Source organism: Macaca fascicularis, chromosome 11 (assembly GCF_037993035.2).
Source record: "Macaca fascicularis isolate 582-1 chromosome 11, T2T-MFA8v1.1".
NCBI classification, from domain to species: Eukaryota; Metazoa; Chordata; class Mammalia; order Primates; family Cercopithecidae; genus Macaca; species Macaca fascicularis.
Window position 1 is genome coordinate 96,548,328 of NC_088385.1, and position 21,412 is coordinate 96,569,739.

General features: G+C 36.4%; 1 protein-coding gene and 1 long non-coding RNA gene across 13 annotated transcripts in view; one reads left to right on the forward strand and one right to left on the reverse strand.

Moving 5' to 3' along the window:
- LOC135966399 (uncharacterized) overlaps positions 1-20,106 on the forward strand; it is a 77,826-nt gene extending 57,720 nt beyond the window's left edge. For 2 of the 6 annotated variants that reach the window (XR_012420480.1, XR_012420483.1), the window contains one exon: positions 1,484-2,472. This is a non-coding gene — a long non-coding RNA (uncharacterized lncRNA). Of the gene's footprint in view, positions 1-1,483; positions 2,473-11,922; positions 12,043-18,393 lie in introns of those variants that run through there. The other 4 variants (XR_010579709.2, XR_010579713.2, XR_012420481.1 and 1 more) reach the window with 4 other exon arrangements.
- ATP2B1 (ATPase plasma membrane Ca2+ transporting 1) overlaps positions 13,128-21,412 on the reverse strand; it is a 67,982-nt gene continuing 59,697 nt past the window's right edge. For 6 of the 7 annotated variants that reach the window (XR_012420477.1, XR_012420476.1, XM_065525230.2 and 3 more), the window contains one exon: positions 13,128-16,368. Coding sequence is in view for 4 of the 7 variants with exons in the window: in XM_065525230.2 (XP_065381302.1) it covers positions 16,057-16,368 (312 nt within the window). In the remaining 3 variants the exon portion in view is untranslated. The remainder of the gene's footprint in view (positions 16,369-21,412) is intronic. The other variant, XR_012420478.1, reaches the window with a different exon arrangement.

The window sequence follows — 21,412 nt, forward strand, 5'->3', positions numbered from 1 at the left end:
CAGACAAGCAAACAAATACAATTAGCATCCACCACACACACATACACACACACACAATTATAATGATTGTTAATTGCTTTGAAGGGGCACTGTGATGGGGCACTGGCGTTGGGAAAGAAGTTCAGCTGACTCACAACAAAAGTTCACAATACTCTGGGTGCTTCAGTCTTCTCTAGGGCTTGAGTGGCTGGTGACTCTGTCTCTGGGATGAGGCAGCTTCCTTCAGGGCATTGTTTCCCACACCTCAGTCATTCCCAGGCCTCCTTTCATGTGGCCATATCTGTGTGCCATCTGTAGGCACATTTACAACTACTCTTTCTTAAATACATCTACTTTATGTATCAGCCTATAAATGAAAAGCCAGTATCATTTGCCATAAATAGCAGGTAAAAGTAAGAATAATTTCAATGAAAGGAACTAAAGCTAGGAAGACTTAGCCAGATGCTTTGCCAAAGGTTCTGAGGCTGGAGCGCACTTTCAGCAAGTGTTAGGTATTGAAAACATAATGGTGGCATGCAGCGATGTTATCCTTGACTTTACTTTCTAGTTTTCTAAACTAAAAAAGGATGGAAAAGGGACACATTTTTAAACTTTGTATTTTAGTGCTTTAAAAAATGTGCTCTGGGCACAATTTAAAATGAACTTTCATACCATCAGTAGTATCGTGTTCCATGCTGCAGGAGACAACTATTAGAAAGAATGTGGTAAATATTAGAAAGAGTGTAGGCTTAAAAATGGGCAAGGCTTTTGTTTGAATTTCAGCTCCCTTACTTATTAGCTCTGTGATTTTCAGCACATTATGCAACTTTGCTGAGCCTCAATCTACTCATCTGTAAAAAGGATGCAATAATACTAATTTTCCTGATGTGTTAAATAGATCCGTGTTGCCCAACTCCATTTTGCATACAAATCACTTGGTGGTCTTCTTAAAATGTAGATTCCGATTCTGTAGATCTGGAGTGAGGCCCGAGATTCTGCCTTTTTAGTAACATCCTGGGTGATGCTGATGCTGCCATTTTGTGGATCACACGTTAACTCGCAAGTTTATGATTCTCTGCTGTCGATATGGTAGCCACCAGCTACATGTGGCAATTGAGCCCTTTAAATGTGGCTATGGACCTAAGAATTTTTTTTTTTTACTTTTACTTAATTTCAATTTATTTAAAAAAACTGACACTTGGTCAGTTATTAAAAAGCAATTTTTAGTATACTTGGAACAACTTGTGAATCTATCCTTTCAGCTGTTAATTTTATGAAAATTAAATAACCAAACATGTCTTTCCAATGAAAATTTAATGTCTGAATAGAGATGCTGTAAGTGTAAAATAAACACCTTGAGTTTGAAGACTCTGTTAAAAAAAAGAATGCAAAAGTATCTTGTTAAATTTCCTATTGATTGCATGTTGAAATTGTAATGTTTTGGATATGATGGGTTAAAATATATTATTAATTTCATCTGTGTCTTTTTACTTTTTTAATGCAGTTACTACAAAATCAAAAATTACTCATGTGGCTCACATTAGATTCCAACTGGACAGTTCAGGCACGGAACAGTAAGTGCAGAGCCTGGCTCTCCTCTCAGGGCCTTCCTCCTGTCTAAATTTGTGGGTGTCCTCTGGCTGGAAAGAGGAAGTGAGGTGGTGGAAAGAGACAAGGTTTCTTCCTTCCCTGCAGGAGGCTGTGGCAAAAAGCCAACATTCACAGCAAGTTCTTCGGTTTACAGACTATTTCTTCTGTGGTGGGTTATTTCCACTGCATTCCAAAGCAGGCTCTGCTTTTTGGAGAGGTAAAAAAGAAACATGTCAGCAGTCCGAAGTGAACTGCTCAAAGCTGGCTCTCATAAGAAGATGCTCACTTTTCAAGAGTTAAGGGTCACAGCAAAAGGCCCTCTCAGCCCCACCTCCTTGGTGACATTAAGGGGAGATAATTAAAACAGAATGGGCTCCTGCAAATGTGTTGCATTATCTCCTGGTTGACTCAGCAATTCCACAGCAGGCTGAAAGTTTAATGAAGAGCAGTAAGAAAGACATCTGCAAATTTGACAATAACCAAGAAGTTTGCAAAAAGAAGTATGCAGAAATGAAAGTTCATTTTCTCATGTCATAAATCATGGTATCCTTGCTTCACCACTCTTTTTTTTTTTTTTTTTACTAACTCATTTAAATATTTACATGTAGAATCAGACCTGGCAGCAAATTCAAAGAAATCTGTTAAGGACAGCAAAAGTTGCTTCTGTATCAGAGGCTTTGAGACTCCAGGTCTCAATTAACCTTTCTAAATAGGAACTGACAGCCTCGAATGGAAAATCAGAGTGGGTGAGGGGAGGGAAGACTAAAATGTTTTTGAAGAATGTTTGACTACAAAGTAAACAGTCTGAATAGAAAATAGTAAATCAGATGCTGCCTCCACATTCCATAAAACTGTATATACAGTAAAATGTACTGTACAGTTAAAAGACACGGATAAAAGAAATCATAAAACAATTTGAGTTTTGTGATGATCCAAACTTCATGGAATTAGTTGTGTTGGCATAAGACAGTTTTTTTTTTTCTGTTAGATCCTGACATGAAGTTTGTACAGATGGCATTGAAGGCGTAACTTTAGAGATATTTATCTTTAAGCTTTCTTTTCCTTTCTGTCATCAAATCGACCCATGAGTACAGATTTACTAGGCATATTATTTATTTCAGGTATATTATTTCATTTTGCTAACCAAAATGTTATCACTATTATTTTGCACAAAATAGCACACTACTTTATTCATTTTCAGGATTTATTTTGCTTTAGATGAAAGCAAAAGGAAAGTTAACTTAGCAAATTTACAGCATAATCAAGATTGTAAGGGGAAAGGTTTAAATGCTAGAAAACAACATGTCAAAAGCACCCATTTATAAGAGAATGTTTCATTGTCAGTTTCCAAAACTCTTAGTATCAAACACAGCTACTCTCTGCATTTAAATGACATTTACATATCTAAAAGCAATACAATCCCTTATCTCCAAGAATCTGGTTAATCAGATAAAGGCTTTCTCATTATCTTGTGTTAGAGAGATTTTTACTATATTTTAAACAGCTGTAATTCAATAAATCTGAAAGAGTAGGGAATTCAGCTCTACTGCTTACCTTATGAGTTTGTAGACGATGAAGAAATATCATTCTCTCTCCTGCTTCATCGTACCAGCTGTTTTCGGTCTGAACTGTCACCATTTCTCCCATATGGCAAAACCTCATCCATCTCTGTTCTTGCCCATGGACTTTGTTAGATATTCTTTATCCCTGGGTCCCCATGCTTGTTGAAGTTAACCGTCCATCATACCCTGTTTGGCATCATGATTGCACTTAGTGTGGTATTATAATTGTTCCTGTATCAGTCTCAGATATCAGGGATTCTTTTTCATCTTGGCTTCCCTTCTGCCTAGCATAGTCCCTGCATAGGGGAGACGTGCAATGGTTTCTGAAACAGAATCCAAAGCATCACTTTGAGTTATTAGTGTAACAAGGCTGCTTGTTACTACAACACTGCCTTGCCACTGTCACTCAGCTTGGGTCTTCCGCACTTGCCCCTTGGGTCTATTGTCATTTGATGCGCTTCCTATTTAGCCTACATCATCTCCCTCTCTGATGAAATGGCTTCTCCATTTATGTCCTTCTCTCCACTTATGGGGGTCTCACAGAAGAATGGCTTGGGCCACTGCTGATTATGTTTCATTTTATAGCCCTTTTGGAAAGGAGGCGGACTTTCCACACAGTTGCTGAGGACGTTAATCACACAGCATTTTCACTCTCACTTCTTTCTTTCTCGGGGACAGCCTCATTGTGAACCAAGATCCTTTGCTCTCTTCCTCTCAGCCAGCCTGGTCAGAGATTGATGGCCCATGCCTCATACCTTCATATATGCAAACTTTTTTAAACAAGTGTTTCTTGTCCCACCTTGCAATTTAAATTGCAGTGGGCCATTCCTAAATCCATCAGCTGAATGGTATGTATCTGAAAGCCCAGCTGTCTACAGTTCCAATGGTTTGGCTACACATAAATGATGGTATTCACACACAGAACGCAAGCTTCCAAATATATACAACAAAATTTTAAGTCTGTGTGATATGCTTAATGGTAATTTTCTTTGTCATTATATACTTGCCAACTTAATAGTGAGCATAGATTATTATTATAATCGGAAATAAAAACTAGATATTTATATTTGGGAATGTTTCATAACAAATATAACACAAAATCTTCCATATAAAGTGGTTTACAATTCAATGCTGAAAGCAGTGTTACAAAAGAGAATGTGTAAAAAGCTAAGATGTTTTTAAAGTAAAGCTATTAGCTATAATTCCTTTTGGGTCTATTTTAAAATGAATTCAATTAGTCTCATGGTAATTCTCAAAAGAGCTTTATCTTATTTTATTTTTGAGACAGAGTCTCACTCTTTTGCCCAGGCTGGAGTACAGTGGCGTGGTCTCGACTCACTGCAACCTTTCCCTCTCGGATTCAAGCGCTTCTCCTGCCTCAGCCTCCCGAGTAGCTGGGATTACAGGCACATACCACCATACCCAACTAATTTTTGTATTTTTAGTAGAGGCGGGGTTTCTCCATGTTGATCAGGCTGATTTTGAACTCCTGACCTCAGGTGATCTGCCTGCTTTGGCCTCCCAAAGTGTTGGGATTACAGGTCTGAGCCACTGCACCTGGCCTCAAAAGAGCTTTACATTTTTATACATACTAATAATGACTTAATTAGTATAGATCCAATTGTGAATTACCCATGTTATCTGCTTTTCAACTTATTTGGACTGTTTCCCTTTCCAGAAACCAGAGAGGGGAAGAAAAAAAGCACAAAAACAAAATAATTTGTTCATTTGTTATTTGCATTAAGTAATTTTGGAGAAGACTGAAATTATCTATAAAGGTGAATCTATTATTTGTGGGTTTTCCAGTTCCACAGGCAATTGAGAGCCACTGCGAAGTCCTTTCCTGATAGACTAAACCAAATTTACGACTTCCAGAAATCTCCAGATCCAAGGGTCCAGGGTTGTGTGGCTTTCAATAGACAAGACCTGCCCAGGTTCTTCAGTTTTGAGAAAAGGAAAACCAGTAACACAAAATTCAATACTTTTCACATGGTCTCTTTAAATAAATTTGCTACAAACACTGTGGCAAAACTAAAGCTTATTAAGCTAAAAAGTTTCTTGAAATTGTCAGAAAGTGCTAAAAATCTACTTCTGGAAAGCCATGAGTTACATATGTATTTTGTGGAGGGGAGAGTTGTTGGAAGGTTTGTTTACTCTAAAGAGAATTTATACTAATTTTCATTATTTAAAAATAAAGGTAAAAAATAAAAGTTCTAAATACCTAATATAAAGACAACATTCTACATCTAGATTCAGCCCTAACTTTATTTTTAACTAGGATCTTGGGCAAGTCATAATTTCTCAGAAATCTTAACTCACTCATCTATACCAGGAAAGGCATGATAAGTCTTAACTCATTCATCTATACCAGGAAAAGTATGACTCTCTGGTCCAAAGTGCTGGTTCCTTATGGCTCTAAAATTTTACAAGAAGTTACAGTTTCCACATAAATGCCTATGGGGTCAGGCAGGTAAAATATGAGTGAAGATGACCAGAGTGACGAGAATTTCTCTTTAAAGTAAATCCTTATAAATGTTTCCTTATTTCACACTTGATAGCAAAAAAAAATTTCACTTTCCTCTTAGTTCTACCATTACAGAAACAATAATAAATGGCCACCAATACTGATAAATGACAGTGGCACAGAGACCAGGGGGAGTGCTGGGGACAGTGGCAAACTGGAGGGTAGGAAAAGCACTAGGTTATTGTTATCATATGGGAATGAAGGCCTAATGCTGCCAGATGCCAAAAAATGTGGACGTTTTTGGTGAAATCCAATTTTCAATGTAGGCAAACAATGAAAAACATAAAAGAAAACAAACAAACAAAAAAACAACCTTGTGAGTCATTATCATTTCTGGTCAAGCCAAGCACATCTATGGATTAGATAGAGCTCACATGCTACCAGTTTATAATACCTGATTTACTTCACCCCCCTCATTGTACTAGGGCCAGCACATATTAAATAATTTGCTGGTAATACTTCATCAAAGTTCTTTTTTTTCTTTGAGACATTCTCTCACTCTGCTGCCCAGGCTGGAGCGCAGTGGCATGATCTTGGTTGACTGCAACCTCTGCCTCGCAGGTTCAAGCGATTCTCCTGCCTCAGCCTCCCGAGTGGCTGGCATTATAGGCGTGTACCATCATGCCTGGCTAATTTTTGTATTTTTAGTAGAGATGGGGTTTCACCATGTTATCCAGGCTGGTCTTGAACTCCTGACTTCAGGTGATCTGCCCGCCTGTGACCAAAGCCATCTAGCCTATATTTATAGATACAGCTTCAAAATCAGGCAATATGCCTTTTTAAAGTTTATTTCTAATATATTGTACTTTTTGGCACAGTTGAAAGTAAACAGCATGTATCACTTGGCAGGAAAATGTCAGATTTTATGATGAATATTTAGAGTATTTATATTTAAGAGTACACATCTTTAAAATTAGATGTTTATATAAAATCACCTTGTGCCTGGGAAAAATTACTAGTTGATTTTTTTGTTGTTGTCTCTAAGAACAATTTCTAAGTCAAATTGGTCAAAAAATATTGGCTCCAGCCATCCAGTTAACCCCTAAAAGATCCCATAGCATACCCAACTGGCCTGTACCATATCCAATTATAGTTACAGTGCACAAACTGACTTATTAAGCCCCTATTCTGAGTCACTTGCTTTTGTATTTTACCTCAGTAAGTCATTATAACTCTACCCCTCTCTTGTAATAAAGAAGTTAAAGTTGCCTGTGACCACACAGCTAGTTAGTATCATCTGGGATTTGAATCCAAAATTGTTCAACAACCAAACTCATGACCATTTCGCTGAATCTGAAATGGTATACCAGAAACGACTTGGTCCAGTCACTCTTAAGTTTTAAAATCCTGGCCACGTGCAGTTTCTCACGCCTGTAATCGTAGCACTTGGTGAGGCCAAGGCGGATGGATCACCTGAGGTCAGGAGTTTGAGACTATCCTGGCCAACATGGTGAAACCCCGTCTCTACTAAAACTACAAAAATTAGCTGGGCGTGGTGGCAGGCGCCTGTAATCCCAGCTACTTGGGAGGCTGAGGGAGGAGAATCGCTTGAACCCGAGAGGCGGAGGTTGCAGTGACCTGAGATCGTGCCATTGTACTCTGCCTCAGGGACAAGAGCAAGACTTCGTCTCAAAAAAAAAAAAAAAAAAAAAAAAAACACTTTAAAATCTTATCAAACCAGTTCTTCGCAGAGATTTTCAGATATATAAAAGCAGCTTGCAAGTCCCTCAGCCCCCAAACTCCATTCCCATCTTCTCTATCTTGCTCAACATCTCCGGTTTCTACAACTATCCTTCAAGAACAGAACATCCTAGTGGGGTGCCCATATGTCCCAGTTTACCAGGGATAGACTTGGTATGCAAGCCTGCCACCCCACTGTAATTAAGAGCTACCTGGGCCGGGTGTAGTGGCTCACACCTGTAATCCTAGCACTTTGGGAGGCTGAGGTGGGCAGATTGTGTGAGCTCAGGAATTCAAGACCAGCCTGGACAACATGGTGGAACATTTTGAAAAATGAGATAAAGACGTTTTCAACCTGGTATAAGTAAACTTCCACCAAGAATTCAGGTTTTTAATAACAGTAAACAAAAACAAAAACAAAAACCCAAAAAATTAAGCTTGGCTGGGCATAGCAGCACACTGGTAATCCCAGACTTCAGGAGGCTGAGATGAGAGGATTGTTTGAGGCCAGGAGTTTGATAACAGCCTAGGCAACCTAGCGAGACTCCCTCTCTACAAAAAGTAAAAAAAAAAAAGTTGGCTGGGTGTGGTGGCATGCCCCTATAGTCCTAGCTACTCAGGAGGCTGAGGCAGGAGGAACACCTGAGCTCAGTTCGAGGCTGCAGTGAGCTAGGACTGTAACCTGTCTAAAAAGAAGAACAAAAACCTAAGTTTAATATACTCACCTATATACTTTCTCTTTTATGCTCATTAACTTCTTGCATTTCATTATTGTGGTTCTCAGTGCTTCCCTCTGTTTTACTCAGTAGTTCCCAAAGTGTGGCTGCATATTAGAATCATTTGGGAATTTTTTAAGTGTCAGTGCTCACTCAGGCCACACCCTAGACTACAATGCTTGAGCTGGGAGCCTGGCACCAGTATGTTTTAAAGTTCTCCCAAGTGACGCCAATGTACAGCAAAGTTTGGGCAGTACTGATCTATCCTATGGTTTATTATGGGAATAAAGATATGACTGGGAACAAAAAGAGCAATTAAACTTGGTAATGGTCTCAAACCATCAGAGCAGCTCTAGTGTTCAGCTAAATGATAAATAATAAAAAACTGTATGACTGGATCACTAGCACCCTCATTTATTTACCACCCAGAGGAAAGCAAGCTGCTTCTTTTTACAAGGGAAAACTGACTAAAAACAGAAAAAAATGGGAATGGATGCAAACACTATTATTCTAATGAGATGAATCTCCAGGGTAACCTTTATAATGCCTGGGTATTTATGACCCAGTCGGGACTTAAGGGTCTTTTTCAACTCTGAAATTTTTTATTTAAGCCAAATTTCTTAGAGGAGGCAGGAACAGTTCTTCACAGGTTTCAGTTGCTCAGTCAATAGGCTTACCTTGTACTGTGCTTTATAATTGTTAAAAGTGCTTTCACATTTTCAAGTTCATCTCAACTTCTAAAGCTGGGCAGAAATTGCAATACTCATACTCCTGTTGAGGAAACTGAGGGCTCAAGATATTAAAAGTTGGTTTAAGAGTTGGAACCATTTAGAACTCAGTTCTGGTGAACTGCTAGGACAAAATACTGCCTCTTCCCACACCTCAGAGATTCACTCTTTGAGCCTTAACACCCTCTCCCAGAGAAGTTATTTTCCTCGGAAAAAAAAAAAAAAACGCACTTTCTTTTACACGTCTGTTGTGTTGAGGAAGGAGAGGTAGGGTGGTGCAAGCACTGTGAAGAGATACAAGTACAAAAGGGGCCCCGAGGAATTTACAGGGCCAGGGAGAACACATGAGCACATAATGTACTCATAGCAATGGAAAAAGAGAGGCAAGTGACAACTATGTGAGGTTAGAGTTGTTAAGGAGCAAATGAAGAGCCATTCATAGCTTCTTGGAGGTATTTGCTCGAGCTGGCCATCTCGCTCCTGCTGTGACTGACCTAGATGGCTTTGCTTTCTTTAGGTTATGTTACCTTGGTACCTAAACCTGAGCCACCTTCAACTTCATACCTGTTCTCAGCTTTAGTGTATCTGTCTTGTTGGCGACCAAAATGTATACTCATGTCCTGGTTTTCCTTACTGATGCTCAAACTAGCCTTTGTCTCTTATTCTTTTCAGGAACATTCCTCATTGCATTTATTCCAAACCTTCATATGTCCCTCAAGGCCAGGATTCTGGACTCTAGAACGAACCTTTTCCTTTCTGTCAACCAAACCTATCGTTTTCCCACATTTGAGGAGGCATCTGCCTTGTCATTTTGTTTCTGACTAGGTCCCAAAGAGCAGGATTTTACATCTATCTATATTAAACTATTGTTTTAGTCATCTCATCACTTATCAGTTTGACTCCTGATTTTGTCATCTAGTTTATTCTCAACCCTTCCCAGCTTAATGCTGCCCAAGACAGTGACGAGCTTTCCTTCTACTTCCTTATTGAAACAACTGTTCAGATTGAACATCTGAAAGACATGAACAAGACAGATCTGCAAACAATGCTTTGAAACTACCACCAGACTTATAGTTAATCTAATCATTCTGCCAATTAAGGGGTCACCTAATTAAATGTTCTTTCATTCTACACATAAGTAGCTAACAAATCCAAAAGTAGATGATGCCTTGAAATGCCATCAACTAGGTTTCCTGTTTTGCTACAAATATTTCCTCTATGCTTTCAAGTACTTTCTTTTCTGTTCTCTTTAATTTTGCTGTTACTATCCTAGTCTATTCCCTCTGTACCCCAGGCCTGTACAACTCAATGTTTTAACTGTTCTATTTACATCCCTACCCTCAGTCTCATCAATCACCAATCTATCCGACACACCCAAAACCTTCCCAAATCACCACTTTGCCCACCTCCGCTCCAGGAAAATGTTTTAAGATACCTTTTCTTAACAAAGATATCTTTTAAGATTATAAACATCAGCACCTAATTTTTACAGACCAAAGGGAACCATTTATAAAGCAAACAATATTAATATAAAATGGTATCAAGACAGTAGTTTAAAAATGGCTACAACTTTCTTATTTTAAAAACGGATCATTTAAAATCCCATGTGCAACAGGGCTCAATATTACAGCATTAAGAATTTTCATTGGCCGGGTGTGATGGCTCATGCCTGTAATCCCAGCATTTTGGGAGGCCGAGGTGGGCGGAGAGGTCAGGAGATAGAGACCATCCTGGCCAACATGGTGAAACCCTGTCTCTACTAAAATACAAAAAATTAGCCGGGCATGGTAGTGCACACCTGTAGTCCCAGCTACTTGGGAAACTGAGGTAGGGGAATTGCTTGAACCCAGGAGGAGGAGATTGCAGTGAGCTATTATGCCACTGCACTCTAGCCTGGCAGCGGAGTGAGACTCCATCTCAAAAAAAAAAAAAAAAAAAAGACAAAATAATTCTTCACAAAATAAAAAGTTAATTGAAAGTAAAACACCCTATTCTTTAGTCTCACAAGTTCCAAAACCAAAAATGCAGAGATGCAGAGTGTCTCACTAATGTTATATTTATTTTCATTCCAAACTAGGAAACAAAGCAACAGGTTAAATTATTGGGATATCTTGGGCTATCTCTAAGACTTTGTATAAACATACCCATCTTAAAAGCACTAAATAATGAAATTCTCTATTCAAAATGTGCTATTAAAAGCACCATTCTACCGAGTTTATCTTTGGCTCTTTGGCTAGAGGAGGTCTGATCATGAGGAAAGCTTGGATTATGCATCTTAATAGATGATTTTGCCTCAATCTTTTGAGCTATTCTCCAGGAAGGCTGTGAAGATTCTTAAGATCCTCTCAGAAGCATTTGATACCAGAAAAGTGCAATAATGGAAACGCTTAAGAGTTAAGCAGAAAATTTTAACTGTTCAAAAATTTGGGCCCTGATTCAGGTTAACAAGATGCTAGTCCTGCAGTAAAGACCAGTGGCTACTGGTTTGGCCTCTTGAAATGGTCTGCCTCAAGTGTGAATCCCAGGTCTACTACCTAGCCATGTGACCTACAGCAAGTTACCTGAACTCTTCAAGCCTATTTCCCTGCTGCAAAATGGCAGAATGTTTACCAGGTTGCTTACATAATCCATGTAAAGTGCTTAGTATATACCAAGTACTCCATAAATACTAATTTACGTTGTGACATGTCCCTTTCAATAATAGCTAACAAAAGTATCAGTGCTTATAACTAATGATCTGAAAATGTATTTGGAAAAAATGAATCCTTAATCCTAGGGATTCCCTGCACTGAACCCAAACCCAGACTATGTTTTACTGATCTGGGAACTTGTTTTCCTAGGATGCAGTGTGGTTAAGCAAGTTGTGCCAGAGACTGATTCTGCATAAGCACACACGCACATTTTCTTAACTTTGATTCCCTACTTTGGAACAATTATTATGCTGTTCAACAAGGATACCTTAAACTAACAGAATACAGATTTAACATGCTATTGAAATACTTTAGTAGGAAAAATGTTATCAACAGTTCTTAGATGTAAAGCATAAAAGCAAACTCAGTGGCGAGTTTAAGGAGTAAAGCTATCAATTGGTTGAAAAAGAAACTATTTGCATAAAGCTAATTTCCTTTTTTTCTTTGAGACAGGGTCTCACTCTTGTCCAGGCTAGAGTGCAGTGGTGTGATCACAGCTCACTGCAGCCTCAAACTCTTGGGTTCCAGAGATCCTCTCACCTCAGCCACTCTGGTAGCTACGACTACCTGCAGGTACCACCACTAGATAATTTTTTATTTTTATTTTTGTTGGGAGGGGGATCTAGCTTTGTTGCTCAGGATGGTCTCAAATGATTGTCCAGCCTTGGCCTCCCCAAGTGCTAGGATTACAGGCATGAGCCACAGTGCCTGGTCTGGTTATTTCCTTTGTGACACATACTGATGAGAAAAGTACAGAAACACAACTACCAATTTTCTGACCACATGAAACAGTCTTTATGGTATAAAAACACTTATTCTAAAAGAAAGATTATTTTTCAGATTTTTAGTGAGGTGGTATAATTATGCTATTAAGAGTATCTTTTATTTTGGTCTACAAATGAATGTTAACAGACTAATTAAAAAAGATAAAAGTTGATGGGGGTTTGAGTATAAGAGTCTTAAAGTACCACAGGTTAAAGAAAGAAGGCAGCTGCAATAAGACACAATCTTGAAGGCATGGGGAAGGAACAATGTCAACATGCAAAGGCTTAAACTCCCCTTTCTTTCTCAGCTAAATTTTACAAAGAGAACCTAATTCAAAATTCAAGTCTAATACATTATATAAACCCAATTTGACAAAATGGAAAATATCTTTCGTGTCACAAATATGGTACTTAAGTATACTCGATAATTTACTAATGATTTATACTAACTGAAAAATATGGTATTCATCATCATTTAAAGTTTACTCAGTATTTCAACAACGTTGCTAGTTTATATTAATAATTTATTATAAAAAACAACTCATGGTAATTTTATTAATTTCTCCCATAGAGTTCAGATAACTGGTATTGACAAGTATGGAAAATGAGATAAAAATAAGCTCTTAATAGCTAATGTGAAAAACCAATCTGTACTAAAACCAGCAGATGACATTCCCACAGACTGCAGAAATGATCTATTGTGCTATAAGGGTTGAAGACAGTGGGTAGGAGAGTAGGGACAATGTAGCCACTCTCATATTAGAAGAGTGATTCACTGTAACACAACCATAACATTTCAAGTACATTATAGAATTTTCAATTAGATTTCTAAAATTTAAAGTAGAAAAAATTCCAAAATATTTTCCAATCAATATCCAAAAAGTTCAGTCCCCATTCAGAAACAGATAAACAGTATATTTATTAAATGAGTTAAGACAAATAAACTTTACAAATAGACAAATAATAAAAGGCTCAGTGGCTAAAATAGATGGTAAGCATCATTGAAAGAAATCAACACCATCACGGTATCTCAGTTGGCTTACACGTGTAAAAAGAAATTTTCAAAGAGCAATTTCACAGAAATGAAGCCAGTTTTTTTCTTATAAACAAATCACCAATTCTTGGTTCAAAACTGACATCTGTTATGAAAATTACCATATCACATATTTGTAAGATGACAAGGAGTAACTCATCTTCAAAGTGCAAGTAAGTCTATTTACAACCACAAAAAAGGCAATGATGAGGAGAAAAGGATTTTTAAAAAATATACAAAGATTAAAAACATTTGGGATGCAAAATTAAACAATTTTTTGGTTAGAGGATAAAAGAGAAAAAGTGATTGAATTACAGATTTCAACTATACATACTTTATAATGGGATCCAAGATCTTTAACAGCTTGCTTGCATTTTTTTCTACCTACATAATGCTCTGGAAATTTCTGGTAGAAATTACAGTGTCTCAAAGAGAGAAATACACACTAAGCATGTCTTGCTACTACTTCATGGATGTCATAAGACCCGTTTATGGATTAGAGTTGGTGTAGAAAGCCATTGCCTTGAGTTGAAAAATGAATACTGTAAAAGCTCAATACAAATCCTCCAAAGCACATGCACTTCTAAATCTTTTGGTAATTACATTCATATTTAAGCATAACCAAAATAAAAAAGAAAACTGAAAACATTTCCCTTTTCTCTATTCCCTATGCCTTGTAGGCTCTCCAGTTGATAGGGTCAATTTTTAGAGTTGAAAGGGTTCTTCGAGATAGTCCACCACCCTTATTTAGGGTAAATGATTTTCCCAAGATCATGCAGCACATTAATGGCAAAACCAAGACTAGAAACCAGGTCTTGACTCCTAGTCTAATATGCTTTCCAGCATATCATGCTACCTCTTTTTTACAGTATGATTCATTATAAATATCTGATGAATAAATGTACAATTACAAATGCTGACAGAGCCAATGTGTTTCTAAGACTTGCAGAGGATTACTGCAAAGATTTGATGGTGAGAAAAAGATTTCCCCCACCCACCAAAAATATCAAGCACCATCAACTAAATGTTTCTTTGCTGGGTCAGCACTCTCAGTTATAGTAGTAGTCCTCGTAAACTTTATGTCAGCCTGAGGATTGTGTATCTGGTGAAATCTGGGCCCTAACACATGCCAGTTTCTAAAGGGTAAAGACAGAGGCAAAAAAGGGAAGAAGGTAGACAAAGGAAAGAAAAAGAGAGCTAAAGAATCCAATTGGCTTAGAGGTGGGCATTCTAGCATATGGTTAATTATTGCATCTAAATATATCATTTTAGAACCTTTTCATGTAATCTCATTTTATCTAATCTGTTATTTGGCCACTTAAGAATTAAAATAAATGTATCAAAGACAATGGTGGTCATTATTATGTTTTTTACCTGTGAGACTATTTTAGACAAACCAAATTCAATGAAGAGTATGTCAAATGGCAAAATTGTGTTAATTTTCTTAATCTGATTCTATTAGATTACCAGCAAGGAATTAAAGCGGTACTTCATGGGGCTGTTACCATCTTGAAATTTATTCCAATTGTGGTCAAAGAGAATAGAATGATGCACTGTATATGTAGAATTGAGAAAAGAAGCTGAAATGTCTTTTAAAAAAACATTGCCATGAATTTATTTAATAAAAGGGCATATTTATTTATGTTTACAAACAAGTTTCAAAAACAAAAGGAAAACATGTATGCTTCTACTTATTAACCTTTTTCAAAATGCCAACAGCCCTCATGCTGTGTGAAGGTCTCTAAAGATTAGAAAAATCAATACAGTTCACTCACAGTTCACCAAGACATCACTGAACTAACATGTTTAGACAAAAACAAAAAGGACTAAGGTTCTCTTGTAGTTTGATAGTTTGATTTAATTTGATTTGCCTGAAATAACAAAAGCATTTCAAGCATCTTTCATTATGTAGTTGATGTCCTGCATTAAACAATCTACTAAATTCTGAACAAAAGGTTATTAGCAAGTTTTCAAAAATTTTAAAAATTAAACAGTTGCTTCAAAACCATTAAGTAGTAAATGTATTTAAGAAACTAATTAGGACAGATGTCATAACTTCATTTAGAACACCACTGCTCATGTTTTTTTGTTTTGTTTTGTTTTTTCATTTTTTTTTAAACAAAGCATTAGTGTTATCTATTTGGCTATTAGTATTAGCAATTTATCTACAATATTTAACAAGGTAAATTGTAGGCAAAAATTTAGTACAGTTTCAATAGAAACACCCCTTTTTTTTTCCTGAAAATACAGCAGTATTTGAAGGACTAATTTTTCTCTGCATCAGTTATAAGGAAGCTTCCCATCTATGAACAGGAACAAAAAAAGTATCTACAAACCTTGTAAACAGATCTGTATCATTTATAAACATAAATAATCCAAATTATTAACAGCCAACAGCAGAAATTAAAGTATCAATTCAACGATCCAGGGCTCTTTGTCTTGCCCAGTTTTACTCCTCCCTCTCTCCCATCCAGGACTGAGATAAACTAAAGCTCTGCTAATACACTGTTCAGGACCATGCTTGGGTTCTACTGATGATCCACGGGTCACTTAACGCTGAGTTACTGTTTATCTGTCAGTTCATTTCTCCCACCCCCCAAAAAGCACCCTCAGTCTGGCAGAAAGCTTTGCTTTTTTTTTTTTAAAAAAATAAATCTACATTCGTACAAGTGTGTCTTCTGTTGAAGTCCAAAGACAAGAATACTAGCTTGTCCATCACAATATGTGAAAAGACCCAGTTTCGATTTGTTTCTTTACAATGCAGCTAGTGTGTTAACATTCAGCTTACAATCAGAGTGATGTTTCCAAACTATGTAGTGGGCTTCCTGGGGATGAAGAGGTAGCAGACTTGTTCATTTCTATTGTAAGGTGAATTCCACTGTCAACAGCATTGTTATTTTTGTTGGGAGAGGGTGGAGGACTGGAGTTACGTTTTGTAGGAGCATCATCTTCAGCATCAGTGTCATCAATAAGGGGGATATGAGGCTCTGAATCTTCTATCCTAAACTCAGGATGTGTCATAAAGTTGTGAATCGAACTTCTTGATTCCGGTTTTTCTAACCCTTCATATAAAGAACTACGAAATGCATTCACCACTCGAATCTGTAAATATCAGAAAACACAGAAAGATGTCAGTCCACTATTAACAACTTGAAAATGGTTCATTTATGAGTTTGAATCCACAAACAGCTAGGTATGAGTGAATCATATTTGTATGTAATGCAGTGGAACTTGCAATACACTGTAAAAAAATGAATATTTTAGTAAGACACTACAGAACAACAAAACCACATACTCTAAGAATTAAGAGGTAAATAATTCAAGTAATATTAAGAAAATCTCATTGTCATTGGCTAAAAATTTAATAGCCATTTTATAGGATTTTTTCCCTAAAAGAACAAAAATCAAACAGAAAACAAAACAAAAACTTAACCATACACAAGCTTAGCTGATTTTTTTAAAATTAAAAATAATGCATTTTGAAAACAACTCAAATAAGTTAAACAAATCAAGCACAAAGGGTTACTATTTATCATGCTAGGAATTAGGGTGTCACCGACCATGAAAAAGCCAAGCAAATATAAGCTGAATGCCACAATGAACTCACATCTACCCCACTACTCCCTTAATTAAAAAGAAAAATAAGAACAAAACCCAAATAAATGTCTATAAAATGCCATTAAACAGCTATAAATATTTGAGTATATGCCATTTGTCTATCATTTGTCTATAAAGTGTTAGTGTTTTTCTCTGTAACAGATTAAAACAAATCAATTACTACAGTTATCTGGAAAGAATAGATCAAAAACAAAAACAAATCCTCTGGGATTCTTCTGTGAAAAATTTCCCAAGAAGACACAAAGTGTTAAAAGGTTTCTAGTATTTTCACCCCTAAATAGATAGCTCAACAATTCATCTTCCTTCTCAGTCTGCTGTATAAATGAAAAAGGTTAATGGGCAATGAAACTTAAAAACATCAGTGCACACACTGACATTCAGTGCTATTAATTTAAGCGTCATTCAGATTTAGAAAAAAAAAAGGGACAAAATCCAAGTAGTTGAGCATTTACCACATATCAATTCAAATACAGTGTTTGCTTTTGCTTTGATTCTAATAAATCCTGTTTCGTAATAAAGACATCATTTACTCATTGTTAAGAGAAGTAACACTGACATTCTAGAAAAAAGATGCAGTCACCAAATTCATCTCATAAGATAGCAATAATGAATAAATCAATACATTTCTTCAAATGAACATGTGAATGCATTTAAAAAATGTGATGTAGAGTTTAGGGCCATGAACCCACATCTCACCTTCAAGTTGTCTTTCCTTATTTACCAAGCCCTATTTGTAAGCTGCGTTAGTCCATATTCACTTAGCCCTTTATATAGAGAGTACAGCATAGTCAACTGAGAAATACAAAAGCAAAATGTCTGGGTGTAAATTCCAGCTCTGCCACTTACTACCTGAGGAACCTCGGTCAAACAGGTTTCTTCAACTATAAAATGGGAAATAGCAATGGTACTTGCCTTACGGGGTTGTTGTGGGAGATTAAATTCGTTAGCACACTACAAACTAAAAACAGTGTTAGGTCACAAGTATCGAGGCCAGGGCTTCTCGAACTTTAATGTGCATATAAATTAGTTGGGAATCTTGTTAAAATGCAGATTCTGATTCAGCAGGGGCCTGAGGTCCTGCATTTCTAACAACCTTCAAGGTGATGCTGAAGCTGCTGGCCCATGATCCACACTTGGAGCAGCAAGCCATCTACTCTATAAAGTCTTGCAACTTTACCATCTTTCATAATTCTATTCTATTCGATTGCTTGTACTTTAGTTCCTTAATTTGATAGATGAATAGCAGCAAATATTTTTCAATTTCTTTTATTGCTCTTGTTCCCCTTCCTCTTCCCCTTTACTAAGATGTAAAGTGTTCTACATATGGAATGTAAACAATGCTTGCTAAATATAACGTTATAGTAATTCATTCACTGTTTTATTGTGAAATCTTAAAATTCACATTCTATACATGTGAACATTCAGCAAGTATCCTGACTGTCCTAATAACAAACTGTAGAGCTTAAAATGCAAAAAGATAACTTCTTAAAAAAAATCTGTTGGTATCAGCAGCCTGTAGGCACGGAGAAGAATACAAACCAGAGAATCAGCTAGCAAACTTGACGGGTGATGAGAACTGTTCAAGACAACCCTGAAGATGTTGCTTGTTTGATAAAGTTGCTGGTGCTGCAGATACTGAAGATAGAACAACAGTTAAGCTTTCTGTGTATGTGTGTGTTTTCTGTCTTTCTTTGTAATCAGTCTGGGTATAAAAGTGAGCAGTGAAGAATTGGGGGAAATAAATCTACTTTTTAAACATGTTAAATTTGGAAAATATGTAGAGCTCAGAAGAAAGGTATAAACTTAAGTTAGAGATTTGAGTTAGTGAAGCTCTAAGAGGGGCAGAGTGTAAAGGTGAGGGCAACAAGTGTATGTGCACACACAATTACACACATACACCAGTGGCAGGCAAAATCAGATTAAATTCCTTCTTAGCAAAACTTCCAATTCTGCGAAGATTTTTCCTATCTGAAAGAATTTACTGAAACAATATTAGAGATTTTTTTTTTCTAACCACTTCATAAATAATAAAACTGAGCAACAGAGAGGATGGGTGGCTGACTTGTTAAGGAACTCCTAATTAGTGCTAAAGAGTCTTAAAACCTAGGTTTCTGGGCTCCCAATTCCAGGTTCCTTGGAAGTCAAGAGAAGACAAAAACATGCAAACATTTACTTTATCACCAACTTCACTTGAATAAAACATTCCATAAGATTAAGATTAATGCTTCCTTTGTCTGACACATCTATTTAAGCCACATGACTAGTTAGTTTCAGCACGTTACTAGGCCAGCTCAGCAATGCTCAAAAGCAATTCAATTTTCAAAGAACAGTTCTTGAGATACATACAATAAAGCTCAGATTAACCAGGAATCATCAAACCAGACTTGTTTTACTTTCTACTTATAAAGAACATAAGAAAGCACTCTTGATCCAAGGCATGGCACTGAGCTGGATTACACCTGCTCTGATCTTTATTACTTTCTGTATGTAAAATTCTCACAGTACAATAACTGTGAGGAAAATAATTTTGTGCACAATACTTTAGGTAGGAAGGAAACTATATTAATACCATAAATAATTCGATTGAAGCAGAAATATAAGTAAACTTAAATACAGGCTTTTGTAAATCCAAGCCTATTTATTTTATCCAGTTTTAAAATTCAATTCCTATTTATTATCTATTTAAACCTACTCTGTGGAGCATACTTACACCCCTCGAAATTATCAGAATTAAGAAAAATTCAGTAATTCTTATGTCAAAAATATTCTGTAAAAGTAAATTATTCAACGGAAAAAAAACTCCCAAAAATACTGCATAAGCATATATGGTAAACAAAAAAACTGAAGTGATTATCATAGTCATGAAGTAATTTTAAGAAACTGAAAATGATTATCAAAGTAAACAATATATGAAATAATAACAAATCAAGATCATGTACCTACAAAACCAATTTTTGTAAATACCATCCTAACTTTTGATAGCAGAAAATAATTGTTTACTGCCCAAAATATTGTACAGAAGAGAGAGCTCTAAAATACTAATCATAAGCCAATAAATCTTACCTTCTACAACAAATTGCCCACTTCTGAAATTTGTTTTCACTAGTACTTTTCTATGTGCACTAACTGCAATGGCACAGTAAAAGATACTCTGCAACTAGAAACAAAATTCTAGATTTTGTTTTCCAAAGTTGGATACTTGCATATTAAACTATCTCAAAAGGAGACCCACCTGTGTAATGTCTTTATCTATCTGGAACAGGGGTTGGTAAACTTTTTCTGTGAAGTGCCAGACAGTAAAATATTTTAGGTTTTGTGAGTCATACAGTCTGTCACAATTATACAACTCTGCCCTTATAGTGAAAAATCTGCCACAGGTAATACTTAAATGAATGGGCAATGTTGCATTCCAATAACAACTTATTTCCAAAAGTAGGCACCAGGCTAGATTTGGCCCATAAGCTGTAGTTTCCTCCTCCTTCATCTAGAAAACCAGATTTTCTCTCAATTTCTCATTTCCAGAAATGTGTAGTTATTTATTCAGGAAAAAAAAAAGTCTACTAATGGTAAAAACTGGTGTTAGAATGATATACTTTATAAATAGAAAAAAACTACAGAATGTTTTCTCTAGAGACTTGTAAGAGTGAAGATCTGACTAATAATGAAGGGGAAAAGGTCTCTTCAGAGATGTTTGAGTCTAGCATTTGACGAAGTTGAAATCGATTCTTTCTTCTATTTTAGCTAAGCAAGGTCACCCAATAAAGGTTAAAGAAATGTGACACCCACAGGTAGTTTTAAAACTATTCCATATTAGGGCAGAAACACAGTGATAAAATGAAACCTTTCATTAAATATATTAACATAATTCTATATATTGGCTGATGTTCTGTACCACCTAACACAATGCTCCACCAACAAGGTTGAAAGACGTTTATGGTAACAGCAACATAATTACTGCAACTCTTGGTGTATAATGACAACTGTATTAACAAGATCTGATTTAGTCCCTGGATAACTCCAAGAACATAGGACATAGAATGAAGAAGTAACCATCTCAAACCTTGATAAAGCAACAACTACAAACCTTCCTTTGCTACTCTCTTAAGTACACCTTTACTTCCCTGAAGTATCTGCTCCCCTAGCCACATGGGCTCAGAAACTCAAGAGGTTTCATATGAACAATGCATCAGAAAAAAAGAGCCTGGGGTGGATGTGCAGAGGTGTGTGTGTATATGTGTCTGCCTGTCTGTCTTAAGACAGTTTATGATTGCTTTGATATTTAATATAAAGCTTGGAACACATTCAGACTAAGAAATATAAGTATAGTATACCTAAAGTCATCTGATATCCCTCCAAATGAAAAAAACAATTACTTAAAATATTGGTAAATAAAAAGGAATAGGATACGCATCACCCATGAGATAAACTTGCCAAAAAAGTGTAATATGAAGCTAACCAGTAGGACTCAATCAGACAAATCTGGAATGTAGAACCCTTCATAAGACAATTCACCTGGATTTTTCAAAAG